This window comes from Lithobates pipiens, unplaced genomic scaffold (assembly GCF_037356315.1).
Source record: "Lithobates pipiens isolate NorthernLeopardFrog02 unplaced genomic scaffold, aLitPip1_a1.2 Scaffold_28, whole genome shotgun sequence".
In the NCBI taxonomy this organism is placed as follows: Eukaryota; Metazoa; Chordata; class Amphibia; order Anura; family Ranidae; genus Lithobates; species Lithobates pipiens.
In genome coordinates this window covers 225,901,464-225,917,278 of record NW_027507789.1, presented here as the reverse complement: position 1 = coordinate 225,917,278, position 15,815 = coordinate 225,901,464, and the positions used below count along the sequence as shown (strand labels likewise).

General features: G+C 44.0%; 1 protein-coding gene across 3 annotated transcripts in view; it reads left to right on the top strand.

The window, feature by feature from the left end:
* The window catches only part of LOC143936210 (ABC-type organic anion transporter ABCA8-like), a 113,611-nt gene that overhangs the window by 35,658 nt on the left and 62,138 nt on the right, over positions 1-15,815 (top strand). For all 3 annotated transcript variants that reach the window (XM_077460622.1, XM_077460623.1, XM_077460624.1), the window contains 9 exons: positions 139-307; positions 3,055-3,113; positions 4,602-4,712; positions 5,143-5,318; positions 5,411-5,530; positions 7,191-7,329; positions 13,278-13,368; positions 14,865-15,004; positions 15,297-15,416. In XM_077460622.1, the coding sequence (XP_077316748.1) occupies positions 139-307; positions 3,055-3,113; positions 4,602-4,712; positions 5,143-5,318; positions 5,411-5,530; positions 7,191-7,329; positions 13,278-13,368; positions 14,865-15,004; positions 15,297-15,416 (1,125 nt within the window). The remainder of the gene's footprint in view (positions 1-138; positions 308-3,054; positions 3,114-4,601; positions 4,713-5,142; positions 5,319-5,410; positions 5,531-7,190; positions 7,330-13,277; positions 13,369-14,864; positions 15,005-15,296; positions 15,417-15,815) is intronic.

Sequence of the window (15,815 nt, the reverse complement as noted above, 5' to 3'; positions counted from 1 at the left end):
TGTCTTGGTCACTGTGATGTCTTTCGTATGATGTAATTATGTGCACGCTGGTCTAAAAAGCCTCAACCGAAATAACTCTAAAGTTGTCTTTAATTTATCCTCATGGCCTTAACCAGACTTGACTTATTTTCATGGCAGATAAACACGGAGTGAGACACAACCCGCTGTTCTGCTTGAGCCCTTCATTCTGGTCAAAGAAGAAGAAGATGACCCCCGTACCGCTAGGAGAAGGAGAGCACATAGAAGAGGATTCGGGGGACTGTGTAGAAAAAGTTCCCATTGAGTTACTGGGAAAAGAAGCGATCAGGTACTAATGTTCGAGGTGAAGCCTCCACTTCTGTATATTATAGAAGTCACACCCCTTAAGCATCTTAAATTAAAGAGCACCCAAGTCTTGTTTGAATCGCCATGGAAGCTGCCATTATTGCCCATTTATAAGTGACTTGAAAAAGTATTCATACCCCCTTCAAATTGTACACATTTTGTCATGTTACAACCAGAAACGTAAATGTATTTGGAGTCGTACAAGTGTGAATGGAGCAGCTTAGCCTTTGCGAGCTGTGATATTTTATTCATAGTGAGGAAGAGGTCCTTTGTTACCCAAGATATGTGATTTGGCCATGCTAAAAAGCATTCTGTTGATTCATGTGGAGCCGCTTTCTCAACCTTTTTACCCCAGTGGAACCTAGAAATAATTCTTTAGGCCTCGGAGAACCCCTGTCATAAATAATTTTTTGGTGGTCATTGGAAAGAATGCTCAACACCGGTGGTCAGAGTTGTAAAACACAGCTAAAAAGATCATTGGGGCCATGGTTCTGGTTCAGTTGCGTGGTGTTGGCTCTGGAACTATGCAGGCACCATCAGTTGGAAGGTCAACCAACGAATGCTCAAGGAACCTCTGAAAACCTTTGGAGGAACTCTGGTTTTGACTAGTTTATGTAAAATGTTAATTTTAGTATTGGGAACTGTAACAAAACTTCCCATACTCTACTTGAATGCTTTCGTCATATACCGCTTCCTCGCAGTCTGAATATAGATATCAGATATTCCAAGCGCTCCGAACAACAAAACAAGACAATACTGGTTTGGTTGCTGAACATGGACTGTTTATTAGAACAAGAATACAGTCTTATATACAGTTGAAGAGGAGGTTCCCCCCTCCTGCTCATATTACTCTAACAATACACCTGTAACCAGAAACCTAATTAACATGAACTAGTTATCTAATCATTCACCCAAACTTGGTGACTCAGAGATATGACCTTTCAGGGTATATTTGAATTGCCATGGAAGCGGCTATTATTGCCCATTATACAGTGCCTTGAAAAAGTATTCATACCCGCCTTGAAATTCTACACATTTTGTCATGTTACAACCAGAAACGTAAATGTATTTGGAGTCGTACAAGTGCAAATGGAGCAGCTTAGCCTTTGAGAGCTGTGATATTTCATTCATGACAAGGAAGAGGTCATTTGTTACCCAAGATATGTGATTTGGCCATGCTAATAAGCATTCTGTTGAATTATGTGGAGCCGCTTTCTCAACCTTTTTACCCCAGAAAAACCTAGAAATAATTTTGTAGATCTTGGAGAACCCCTGCTATAAATAATTCTTTGGTGGTCATTGGAAAGAATGCTCAACACCGGTGGTCAGAGTTGCAAAACACAGCTAAAAAGATCATTGGGGCCATGACTCTGGTTCATTTGAGTGGTGTTGGCTCTGGAACTATGCAGGCACCATCAGTTGGGAGGCCAATGAATGCTCAAGAAACCCCTGAAAAATGATTTAGATTAGTTTATGTAAAATGGTAATTTTAGTATTGGTAACTGTAACGAAACTTCCCACACTCCGTTTGAGTGCTTTCGTCATATACCGCTTCCTCCCAGTCTGAATACAGATATCAGATATTCCAACCGCTCCCAACAACAAAACTAGACAATACTTGTTTGGTTGCTGAACATGGACTGTTTATTAGAACAAGAGTACTGTCTTATATTGTCAGAAACCCTGAATCAGACCGAGACAGAAGTACAATTAAATCACACTTGCTTATTAATAAAAATAAAAAGGTAAATAGAGTAAGCGTATTCAAAGCATAGCCAGAGTCCAGTAACCGGATCGAGTAGTCATCCAGGCCAGAGTTCAATAACCAGATCGGGTAATCAGCCAGGCCAGAAGTCAGGGATCCATGTGGAGCAACAGCAAGCAGGATAAGGAGCCAGAAGGGATGTCAGCAAGCCAGTCTTTAAACAGAACCGCAGAAGATGGTTTCTTGTGATGTGACCAAGGCGAAGGCAGATATGAAGTGAGCTGGACAGCTTTAAGTAGGCAGGTCAGACGAGCTGGATAAGGAACAGCTGGTAACTGTGGAGAGAGATAAGAGCTGGCAATTAGCCGACAGCTGAGCAGCCAGCCCAGAGAAGGAAGGGCTAAGCCAGCCCTGACATATATACAGTTGAAGCGGAGGTTCCCCCCCTCCTGCTCATATTACTCTAACAATACACCTGTAACCAGAAACCTAATTAACATGAGCTAGTTATCTAATCATTTACCCAGACTTGGTGACTCAGAGATATGACCTTTCAGGGTAGACTTGCTGTCTCCTCACTCAACTTACAATACACATAAGCATAAACACATCCCCCAATAGTTTGCTAGGAGGCAAAGGTGTGTTATTGAGCACAATAAACTATTGGGTGAAAGTCTGGGCTTTCCAGATCTCATTAATTAGCATTCTTTTCACATACATCTGTCCACTGAGTCCCAAGCTGGCAGAGACCATCATGGCCTCCTTAATAATGTCCTTTTACATTACATAACAGAATATATTTCTAAATGCTTGTAGCTCCCTCAAATGCCAGGGCCCATAGTTGGTATGTAAGAGGCTACCATTAAGTCCCCTCCAAATGCCCCTGTCCCGGGTGAGTCTGTGACAGGAAACCTGGTTGAGAACGGTTGATGTAATATATGAATTTTAGTATCAGGTCAAAGAACATGTTCTTGGACTGGTTTTATGTTATTTCCTATAAATCATCATCTTCTCCCTTCATACAGGATAAGTAATGTCAAGAAAATGTACAGCGGCAAGGACAAGAAGACAGAGGCGCTACGAGGTGATCCAATTTCTAAAATGTTCACTTCTCTTGTCTGTAAATCCACAATCCTGGAAAGAAAATATTTCCTATTATAGAAGTGCACAGCAGAGAAAGATTTGTGTGTTCATTTAATTAGTCTGTTTCCTCATATTAATAACAATGTTGGAATGGTTCGTTTTCAGAATTTGTTTCTTATATTCCGATTTGATCCGTATGTTCGTTATTTTCAAATCGATTCGAAATGAACTTGAAAATGAATTTGAATTTGAAATGGAACATATTGCCATAAATACAATAAGATTTAAAAGTGAAAAAAAAGATGACGATTCCTACTTAGGTTGCTTTATAGAAGAGAATTGAAAAGAATAGATTAGAATAGAAAATAATAGAATATTTTATTATGTGTAATTCTATTTTATTTATTTCTGTTCTATTCTATTTTATTCTTTTCTATCCTATCCTTTTATTTTCTGTTCTATTCTGTTCTATTCTGTTTTTATTCTATTATTTTATTTTCTATTCTATAAAACAGCCTAAGTAGGAATAATCATCTTATTCCTCTTTTATACCTTTACTGTATTTATTGCAATATGTCTCCATTTTGAATTCAAATTCAAATACATTTTTTTTCATTCGAATTTGTATAATTCATTTATAATTTATTAAATTTATTAAATAATTTAAATAAATAATATTAAATAAATATTAAATATAATAAAATATAATAAATATTATATATAAAATATAATATAATAAATATAAATATTAAATAAATAATTAAATTAATTAAATAATTTATTAAAGTTTTTAATTTATTTTGGATTTATTGAAATTTTGTTATTACTGTGATTCGTAAACTCTGAATGTTGTGAAGCTGAATTCTTCTTAATATACATTTCCCTTAATTTAAGGCAGAGGATAGGCTGTCTGTCCTGAGGAATTCCTAGGTAGAAGACAGTGGGCAAACAAACATTCACAACCAATACTGTATGTAATAATTAAAAAGATTAATGGGTGTATTTATAAAAAAAAAAAAAAAAAAAATTCTATATGAACATCTCAAGCATTCTCTCAACTATCACAAATAATCCCCATATATTGACAAAGATGTTTATTCTTCTAATCGGCAGCTCCATCTAGTGGCCATGATGTGATATTTGATTAAGGTATTACAGAAACATACCGCATTGTGGCCAGCAGATGGAGCTGATGATCATAGGAAACACACATATTAGGCACATTATGGGGACTATTTAATATAGCTGTAAGAAAACTTTTTTTTTTTTTTATAAATATTAAATTTAAGATCAAGGAGACCCAAAAAGTTCCAGAAAGTTGGGAAAGGATAAGTATACTTTCAAAAAAAGAAAGGACAGTCATCCTTTTGCTGTAAAGAGACTCAATGTTGCATTCCACAATTTTATTGTTTCTGATGGAAGCATAATCCTATATTGTGTAGCCGGGCATTGATCACTGAAAGGTTTTACCCCCCCCCCCCCCCCCCAGGACTGAATCTGGACATCTATGAGGGACAGATCACGGCGTTACTCGGTCACAGCGGAGCTGGAAAAACAACATTACTGAATATACTCAGCGGGATGTGCGGAGTCACTGGTGGTGAGTTTTTTTCCTCTCGTTATAAGCTTTACCTGCCTATATAAAAATAGATAGGCATGACCTCTACAGTCTGTGTCCAGGGCTGAATGTAACCACTGCCGGGCACATTTTCTAGTGTAAATGTGGCCTAACATTAAAAAAGTTGACCCAAATCCATTACAGGTTCCATCTCTCTACTTATAATGAGCTTCAAAGGGCCCTCTGACAACATTGTGCTAATACCACATCTAGAAACATCTGAGAAGTGGGCACCATACTGGGCACCATACTGCTGTTTAACAGAGCGAGCAACAGTGTCATTATCTTACTGTGCATTGTGACTTCTAATCTTCTGATAGGACCATAACCAACCCCTACAATACAGATGGAGGCTCAAATATATACATTTTGGGTGGAGATGAGCTTAATTGTAATTTCTTCCTCATTGTAGGATCTGCCAACATCTATGGCCATCCTCTATCAGACCTCAGTCTTCGTCAGGAGATCCAGAGGAAGATCGGCTTTTGTCCGCAGATCGATATCAACTTTGAGCTTCTAACGGTGAAGGAGAACTTGGAGGTTTTTGCTCAGATTAAAGGAGTTCCTAGAAGTAAAGTGAAATCCGAGGTACAAAGCAACACGGATGTGCAGATATACGTCGGCAATAGACATTTGCAAATGGAAGGTTTGAATTTTTGCTGATCAGATTTATTTTATAGGTAGAAAAGGTCCTTTGTGACCTGGACATAGAGAACATTGAAGACCTGAGAGCCAATAAACTGAGTGGAGGTCAGAGGAGGAAGCTGACCCTGGCGATTGCACTCTTAGGAGACCCCGAGGTGATCTTTTCAAGTATTTTTTGGCTTTCATTGCAAAAAAAAAACACTTTGTGAGAACCAGCTTAAATAATGGAGCATTGAGGGCGCAGCCATTTTCTTAAAGTGGATTTAAACCTGTGAAATGAAAAATGAACAAAGCCCCCGTGATGACTGTCTACTCTCACAATCCTCTGCTATCTGCGTGAGTCAGTTCTGACCGTCTATGCCAGGGGTGTCAAACTCTAATTGTGGGCTGCATCAGCTTTATGGTTGCCCTCAAAGGGCTGGTTGTATCTGCAAGACTAGATGTCCAGAGTACCCCACCCCCCTTACATCAGATGTCAAGAGCCCTCCAACCATCAGAAGTCAAGAGTCCCCACCCTCCCTATCATCACAGTGTAACCCCCTTACCTTATGCTGCTGCGGGGAAGAAGCTGGGAAGCAGAAAGTGCAGGGTCTGAGGGGGTGCTGTGGCTGTACAGACAATCTGTAGGAGTTCTGTTGAGACAGGGAAGGGGGTGAGAGGCAGAGGCGAGCCTCTCTGCAGCTGCAAGGAAAAGTGCTGGATCTGGTAAAGGAGTTCTGTTCTCCTCTCTGCTATTGACTGTTGAGACAAGGTGGGGGCAGAGACAATGGGGTTGTCGCAGCTGCAGGAGAGGTGCAAGGGCCACAAGAGACGGCCAGGAGGGCCCGTGGACCTTGTGTTTGACATATGGGGTTTATGCTAACACCAGGCAATTTCAGAAGATGGCCCTGTCCCCGCTCCAGCATACAGCAGGTAATTGACAGCCTTAGCTGTGCAGGTTACCTTATGAGACTGTGTAGAGGGGGTGTGTCCATTCCTACCACTCAGGTCTCAGATTACACTCAGGTCATTGTTCTGTGCTGTGCAGTGTGTGACATCAGATCTCCACCCCCTGCTTTCTGGAGCTCAGAAATTGTGTTTTTTAGGAGGCTAAAGAGAAGCGAGGGCTGCAGATAAACAGGTAAAACTTAGGTAGGAGGATTTGTTTAATATTTGTGTATCACTTGAGGCCAGTCACCTCGCTGGATATATGGAAGGATTTACAACCCCTTTAAATCTTATTTTTAAGGGCGTTTCCTGACCATTTTTATTAAAACAAAGCTCAAGTTCCACACACACTTTTTTTTAGCATTCCTTTTCCAACAAAGAAATACACAATCTGACTCCTGGCCAGAGATCTCCTTTTGTCCGGGAGTGAGCCCTGAGCCGTAGTCACATCTATAAGGACAGCCCTCCACACACCTAGGCTGCTGGTGGACCCAGGTTGGGAGCTTCATCCCTTCAAAGTCTCTGGGCTCCAGGACCAAAACCGAGTTTTACCAATCTCTGAAAAAACATAAAATCCAGTTTCCCTTGTATGACATAAGCACCCTGGAGTGCCTCAACCTGCCTGGATGAAAACCATGGGGGTCCCATGGGGGACTTCTTTCGCACCATGGCACTACACTTTTTTTTTTTATACATGGTAAATCTAACATCTTACAATTTTAGGGATTCTCATTTCTCTAAAATTGTGGAGGACATGGATGAGTATTAAATTATATATATGAAGTAAACATAATTTATGGTTTTGACTGAAGTTCTCTTATAATTGCTGGTATGCAACACAAATCTTTACAAATATCTCTTCTATTTTTAAAACTGCCCTCCTTTTAGATTCTGTTGCTGGATGAACCGACGGCTGGCCTTGACCCGTTCTCCAGGCACCGTGTATGGTCTGTTCTCAAAGAGCGCAAAGTTGGCCACGTCACCTTATTCAGCACGCAGTTCATGGACGAAGCTGACATCCTTGCGGGTGCGGTGCTTTAAGGTTTTGGTGTCCACCTTTCTGGTGTAATTTAAACCCTTGGGGCCCTTGAGAAACATTTATTTTAAAAAATGTACTCAAGACTAGTGATGGACGAACTTCCGACGGGACGTTTCGCGAACGCGGACCGCGAATGCGGCCGATAGTTCGCGAAACAGAAAGTTTGCGGCGGGCCCCATTGACTTCAATGGGAGGCGAACTTCGCAAACCTTTAGGTCAAATTTGCAGCCACAAAATAATTATTAGCTGGGCAAACATAGTCCCACCACATGGCCAATGACATAATACATGTATGAGGTGAATTTGGGATCGATAACTACAAGCATTCTTTTTTTATATGGGAAATTGTTGTGACAATTCAGGACTGTGGAGCGCATGAAGGCAATGGAGGAGAGGAAAGGTCAGGGACCAGAGTAGGCAAAGAAGAGGGTGCAGGAGATGATCACCAGCAGCGTGACATACAGCAATGACACCTGCACCGTGATAGAGTCATCTGACAACAGCACCGTGACATACAGCACTGACAGCAGCACCGTGATAGAGAGCACTGACATCAGAAACGTGACATTAAGCACTGACATCAGCACCGTGATATACAGCACTGACAGCAGCACCGTGATAGAGAGCACTGACATCAGAAGCGTGACATTAAGCACTGACATCAGCACCGTGATATACAGCACTGACAGCAGCAGCGTGATAGAGAGCACTGACATCAGAAGCGTGACATTAAGCACTGACATCAGCACCGTGATATACAGCACTGACAGCAGCAGCGTGACATTAAGCACTCACACCAGCACAGTGATATACAGCACTGACAGCAGCACCGTAAGCAGCCCCAGGAGTAAGTCAGCAAGGCACAGGGATGGTGTGATCCCCTCATAATAAGCAGGCCCAGGAGAAACTCAGTACAGCACAGGGATGGTGTGATCCCCTCATAATAATCAGGCCCAGGAGAAACTCAGCACATCACAGGGATGGTGTGATCCCCTCATAATAAGAACCCCCAGGAGGAAGTAAGCACAGCACAGGGATGGTGTGATCCCCTCATAATAAGAACCCCCAGGAGGAAGTCAGCACAGCACAGGGATGGTGTGATCCCCTCATAATAAGCAGGCCCAGGAGAAACTCAGTACAGCACAGGGATGAATGAATGAATGAAATACTTATATAGCGCACAATGCGAACTGAATCGCCTCTAGGGATGGTGTGATCCCCTCATAATAAGCAGGCCCAGGAGAAACTCAGCACAGCACAGGGATGGTGTGATCCCCTCATAATAAGAACCCCCAGGAGGAAGTCAGCACAGCACAGGGATGGTGTGATCCCCTCATAATAAGAACCCCCAGGAGGAAGTCAGCACAGCACAGGGATGGTGTGATCCCCTCATAATAAGAACCCCCAGGAGGAAGTCAGCACAGCACAGGGATGGTGTGATCCCCTCATAATAAGCAGGCCCAGGAGAAACTCAGTACAGCACAGGGATGGTGTGATCCCCTCATAATAATCAGGCCCAGGAGAAACTCAGCACATCACAGGGATGGTGTGATCCCCTCATAATAAGAACCCCCAGGAGGAAGTAAGCACAGCACAGGGATGGTGTGATCCCCTCATAATAAGAACCCCCAGGAGGAAGTCAGCACAGCACAGGGATGGTGTGATCCCCTCATAATAAGAACCCCCAGGAGGAAGTCAGCACAGCACAGGGATGGTGTGATCCCCTCATAATAAGAACCCCCAGGAGGAAGTCAGCACAGCACAGGGATGGTGTGATCCCCTCATAATAAGAACCCCCAGGAGGAAGTCAGCAAGGCACAGGGATGGTGTGATCCCCTCATAATAAGCAGGCCCAGGAGAAACTCAGTACAGCACAGGGATGGTGTGATCCCCTCATAATAAGCAGGCCCAGGAGAAACTCAGCACAGCACAGGGATGGTGTGATCCCCTCATTATAAGAACCCCCAGGAGGAAGTAAGCACAGCACAGGGATGGTGTGATCCCCTCATAATAAGAACCCCCAGGAGGAAGTCAGCACAGCACAGGGATGGTGTGATCCCCTCATAATAAGAACCCCCAGGAGGAAGTCAGCACAGGGATGGTGTGATCCCCTCATAATAAGAACCCCCAGGAGGAAGTCAGCACAGCACAGGGATGGTGTGATCCCCTCATAATAAGCAGGCCCAGGAGAAACTCAGCACAGCACAGGGATGGTGTGATCCCCTCATAATAAGAACCCCCAGGAGGAAGTTAGCACAGCACAGGGATGGTGTGATCCCCTCATAATAAGCAGGCCCAGGAGAAACTCAGCACAGCACAGGGATGGTGTGATCCCCTCATAATAAGAACCCCCAGGAGGAAGTCAGCACAGCACAGGGATGGCGTGATCCCCTCATAATAAGCAGGCCCAGGAGAAACTCAGCACAGCACAGGGATGGTGTGATCCCCTCATAATAAGAACCCCCAGGAGGAAGTTAGCACAGCACAGGGATGGTGTGATCCCCTCATAATAAGAACCCCCAGGAGGAAGTCAGCACAGCACAGGGATGGTGTGATCCCCTCATAATAAGCAGGCCCAGGAGAAACTCAGTACAGCACAGGGATGGTGTGATCCCCTCATAATAAGCAGGCCCAGGAGAAACTCAGCACAGCACAGGGATGGTGTGATCCCCTCATAATAAGAACCCCCAGGAGGAAGTCAGCACAGCACAGGGATGGTGTGATCCCCTCATAATAAGCAGGCCCAGGAGAAACTCAGCACAGCACAGGGATGGTGTGATCCCCTCATAATAAGAACCCCCAGGAGGAAGTCAGCACAGCACAGGGATGGTGTGATCCCCTCATAATAAGCAGGCCCAGGAGAAACTCAGCACAGCACAGGGATGGTGTGATCCCCTCATAATAAGAACCCCCAGGAGGAAGTCAGCACAGCACAGGGATGGTGTGATCCCCTCATAATAAGAACCCCCAGGAGGAAGTAAGCACAGCACAGGGATGGTGTGATCCCCTCATAATAAGAACCCCCAGGAGGAAGTCAGCACAGCACAGGGATGGTGTGATCCCCTCATAATAAGAACCCCCAGGAGGAAGTCAGCACAGCACAGGGATGGTGTGATCCCCTCATAATAAGAACCCCCAGGAGGAAGTCAGCACAGCACAGGGATGGTGTGATCCCCTCATAATAAGCAGGCCCAGGAGAAACTCAGCACAGCACAGGGATGGTGTGATCCCCTCATAATAAGAACCCCCAGGAGTAAGTCAGCACAGCACAGGGATGGTGTGATCCCCTCATAATAAGCAGGCCCAGGAGAAACTCAGCACAGCACAGGGATGGTGTGATCCCCTCATAATAAGAACCCCCAGGAGGAAGTCAGCACAGCACAGGGATGGTGTGATCCCCTCATAATAAGAACCCCCAGGAGGAAGTCAGCACAGCACAGGGATGGTGTGATCCCCTCATAATAAGAGCCCCCAGGAAGAAGTCAGCACAGCACAGGGATGGTGTGATCCCCTCATAATAAGCAGGCCCAGGAGAAACTCAGCACAGCACAGGGATGGTGTGATCCCCTCATAATTAGAACCCCCAGGAGTAAGTCAGCACAGCACAGGGATGGTGTGATCCCCTCATAAGCAGCCCCAGTAGAAATATGACACCGCTCAACCTCTTCAAAGAGGAGGGTAGGGGCATATAGTACGGTGTGCTTTTTGGGACAAGGAAGTGAGCCAAATGAAGAAAGAAGGTCTGTGTGCTTGATTAAAAAAATAGTTTATAGACATATACATGGTCTACTGGTCACATATGTTGAATTCCTCCGAGATCCATGCCTCTTATCTATTGTGGACCGATAGCGGTCCTTACAGAACAGCAGACTGTACCTCACTCAACCCTATGTACTGTAGCACCCTAGACCAAGTTACCAGTCCTTATAAGAACTTTTGTGGACCAAGCAGGTTGTGTGTGACTGATTAGAAGACTTTACGTCAGTCCCTATACCAATGAAGGACTGCTGCAGTATAGGGCAGCGGTCAGCAGTAGTGCACCTCAACCCTATGTATTGTGGACCGATAACAGTCCTTATAGAATAGCAGACTGTACCTCACTCAACCCTATGTACTGTAGCACCCTAGACCAAGTTACCAGTCCTTATAAGAACTTTTATGGACCAAGCAGGTTGTGTGTGATTGATTAGAAGACTTTACGTCAGTCCCTATACCAATGAATGACCGCTGCAGTATAGGGCAGCGGTCAGCAGTAGTGCACCTCAACCCTATGTATTGTGGACCGATAACAGTCCTTATAGAATAGCAGACTGTACCTCACTCAACTCTATGTACTGTAGCACCCTAGACCAAGTTACCAGTCTTCATAAGAACTTTTGTGGACCAAGTAGGTTGTGTGTTAGTGATTAGCAGACTGTACGTCAGTCCTTATACCAATGAAGGACTGCTGCAGTATAGGGCAGCGGTCAGCAGTGGTGCACCTCAACCCTATCTATTGTGGACCGATAGCGGTCCTTACAGAACAGCAGACTGTACCGCACTCAACCCTATGTACTGTAGCACCCTTCACCAAGTTACCAGTCCTTATAAGGACCTTTGTGGACCAAGTAGGTTGTGTGTGACTGATTAGCAGACTGTACGTCAGTCCCTATACTGCTGAAGGACTGCTGCAGTATAGGGCAGCGGTCTGCAGTGGTGCACCTCAACCCTATCTATTGTGGACCGATAACGGTCCTTACAGAACAGCAGACTGTACCTCACTCAACCCTATGTACTGTAGCACCCTACACAGACCAAGTTACCAGTCCTGATAAAGAGCTTTGTGGAACAAGTTGTGACTGATTAGCAGACTGCAGCAGAAGGGCAGCAGTCAAGTATAATATTCTTTCTATATTTGGAAGAAAGAATATTATACGTGTACAAGCCTATTACCATACCACTGATACCAGTCCTGAAAAGAACCTTTGTGGAACTAATAGTAACAGCAACTGTTGAAACTGACCCTCACTGCCTGACACACTGCTTCATTCCTGTCCCTATACAAACTGGCAAAAAAGAGGAGACTGGAACAATTACTGGTTACTGGAATAGCTCTTTTGTGGACCTTATAGTAACAGCTAATGATGATGATGATGATGATGACTAATCTGGCTGTCCCTAAAATAGCAGCAGACACAGCGTCCTGTCCCTTTCTCTAAACTGACAAAAGACACTCAGGCTGCTGCAACAATCAGTAGCACAGCAAACCTATATACACCTAACACCTATACCAGTCCTGAAAAGAACTTTTGTGTACCAAATAGCTAGCGATTTATCTCTCCCTACTCCACACAGCAACCTTTCCCTATAGTGACAGAAGAAAGAATGTATAATGGTCGCCGGATCGGGTGTATTTATAGGTTAGGGGGAATGTCCAAGTGTCCATGTGCTGTAATGTCTCAATTGGCTGTCCTGTACCCCATGATAGATGTGTCATCAGGTCAAAGTTCCTTTACACAGTAAAAACACGGAAGTGTCCGCCGGGCGAACGACGCCAATAGTCCGCCGAACTTGCGGACCGCGAACAGCCGAAATTCGCCGCGAAACGACCGCCGGGCGAACTGTTCGGCCATCACTACTCAAGACTACTCATGTCCATTTTTTTAGCCCAATAAGTGGTCCCTGCCCAAATATTCTGAAGCCAATCAGCATGGTTGTATCTGCTGTAAAAGTTCACATGACCAAGCATTTTTCCTTTAAATGTGTGACCTTATCTATCATTTGGGCTATTTAGGGCTACAACAAAGGTTGGCTTTTCAAAGACCAATCTCTGTAACCAGATGCATCCAATTTGGTTTATCCCAACCCTCAAACTTGCTTGTCACGGCATACAAAATGTTTAAACTTGTTGGAAATTCTTATGCATGTCTGATCATTATCTTTTCATTTGGTTCCAGACCGTAAGGCTGTGCTCTCCAGTGGGAGGCTGAAATGCGTTGGGAGTTCTTTTTTCCTAAAGCGAAAATGGGGCATTGGCTATCACTTGAGGTGAGCATGGAGACCCAAACCTGCATGTAATGCTTTGAGACTTGCAGAAGATGTGGTTGGTGCACTAAGTATAGGAATCACCAAACAATTCCTCTAACATCTAGACTGTGGTGCAAACGCAAAGGGTCTCATACTTGAAATTTCAAGGAAGGGTTAGGATTCACCAAACAACTCCTCGAAACATTTAGGCTGTGATGCCAGCACAAAAGGTCTCATACCTGAACCTTCAAGGAAGAGTTAGGATTCCCCAAACAACTCCTCTAACATCTAGACTTTAGTTATGAAGCCCTTTGTGAAAGCGCCAAAGTCTAGATGTTAGAGGAGTTGTTTGGTGAATCCTAACTCTTCCATGTAGTTTAGTTATGAAGCCCTTTGTGAAAGCGCCAAACTACATGGAAGGGTTAGGATTCACCAAACAACTCCTCGAACATTTAGGCTGTGATGCCAGCACAAAAGGTCTCATACCTGAACCTTCAAGGAAGAGTTAGGATTCACTAAACAACTCCTCTAACATCTACTGTGATGCCAATACAAAGGGCTTCATACTGGAACCCACATGGAAGGGTAAGGATTCACTAAACAACTCCTCGAACATCTAGACTGTGGTGTTAACACAAAGGTCCCTCTACTGGAACCTTAAAGGAAGGGCTAGGATTCACCAAACAACTCCTCTAACATTTAGGCTGAGATGCCAACACAAAAGGTCTCATACCTGAACCTTCAAGGAAGAGTTAGGATTCACTAAACAACTCCTCTAACATCTACTGTGATGCCAATACAAAGGGCTTCCTACTGGAACCCACATGGACGGGTTAGGATTCACTAAACAACCCCTCGAACATCTAGACTGTGGTGTTAACACAAAGGTCCCTCTACTGGAAACTTAAAGGAAGGGTTAGGATTCACCAAACAACTTCTCCATTATCTAGAGCAGTGATTCTCAACTAGGGTTCCTCCAGAGGTTGTAGGGGTTCCTTTAGCATTGGGCCATTTCTGCCTCTCAGATAAGTTTCCAACGACACCATTGATCATTTTAGCTATCTGTAAGGAGATAATTCTTCCCAATGACCACAAGTGTAAGGACCATTCTTCCCACTGACCATCACATTAATGTATTATGAGTTGTAGATTTCTAATTTTTAGCAGGGGTTCCCCCGAGACCGGAGAACTATTTCAAGGCTTCCTCTGTGTTGAAAAGGTTGAGAGAGGCTGATCTAGACTGTGGTGCTAACGCAAAGAGCCTCATACCTGAACCATAAAGGAAGGGTTAGGATTCACAAAACTACTCCTCTTAATATCTAGATCCACTACATCCACTATTGTTGTGTCATTAAACCGTAATCTCTGGTATAGCAAGTGGCCCTTTTTAAGACTGACATTTCCAGCTTCAAAGGAATATAAGGTAGACCTATATGAATGATTCGTGTCCCTCAAAAGTGTGGAGAGTTTTATTGATGAATTTTGACTGATAACTTTGTCTTTTTTGGGGTAACCAGGATGCAGGTGACCCCGTCATGTGACACAGAGGCCATCACATCCCTCATAAAGCAGCACATCTCCAGTGCCAAACTCAGCAGACAGAATGTGGAGGATTTGACGTTCACCCTGCCATTCCTGAACATGGATGCCTTCCCTGGTACGGGGATCATGTCATGGTCGGGGGGGGGGGTGGGGGCATAAAATGGAAGTATACATTTATTTGTAGTGGATTCATAAAATAACAGGGGAAGGAAGCAGAGAGTGCACGGACCAGGAGCATCAAGCTAATGGTGCCGCAAAGTTCCTGCCATATTTATATGATCCCCAAGTCAGAAAAGACCGCATGGAGATAAATGTAATTCATTGATTACACTAACCTCCTACTGTCCTTTCCACTTCTATATCCTGAAGTTCTCCTTTAACACTGAACTGTTTTTTTTTTTTTGCAGCTCTGTTCTCTGACCTGGAGGGACATGTGGGCCGAGACATTGTAAGTTACGGAGTCTCTATTACTACGCTGGATGATGTGTTCCTGAAATTGGAAGGAGAGGCCGAGATCGAAAAAGGAGGTGGGTGACCTTTTTATGTTTTTATAATCTGGCAGTTCTAATCTCTGAAATTCTGCAAATTTTTACCAATTCTTAAATGCGGTGGCTGTCCCTACTTTACCAACTCGCAAAATACATGGCAAATCTGGGAGCCAGGGCCTTAATAAGGATCAGCCTGACCCAAGATGGCTGTTAGCCCTTGTACACATGGTCGGACATTCCGACGGAAAATGTCTGATCGGACTGTGTTGTCGGATAATCCGACTGTGTGTGGCCTCTATCGGACTGTTTCCGTCGGAATATCCGTCCAACAAAGTTTTATAGCTGGGCTGTAAAATTTTCTGACAACATGATTCGATCGGACTTTGTCCGATCGTTTGTAGAAAATTCAGATCGGACAAAGTGCCACGCATGCTCATA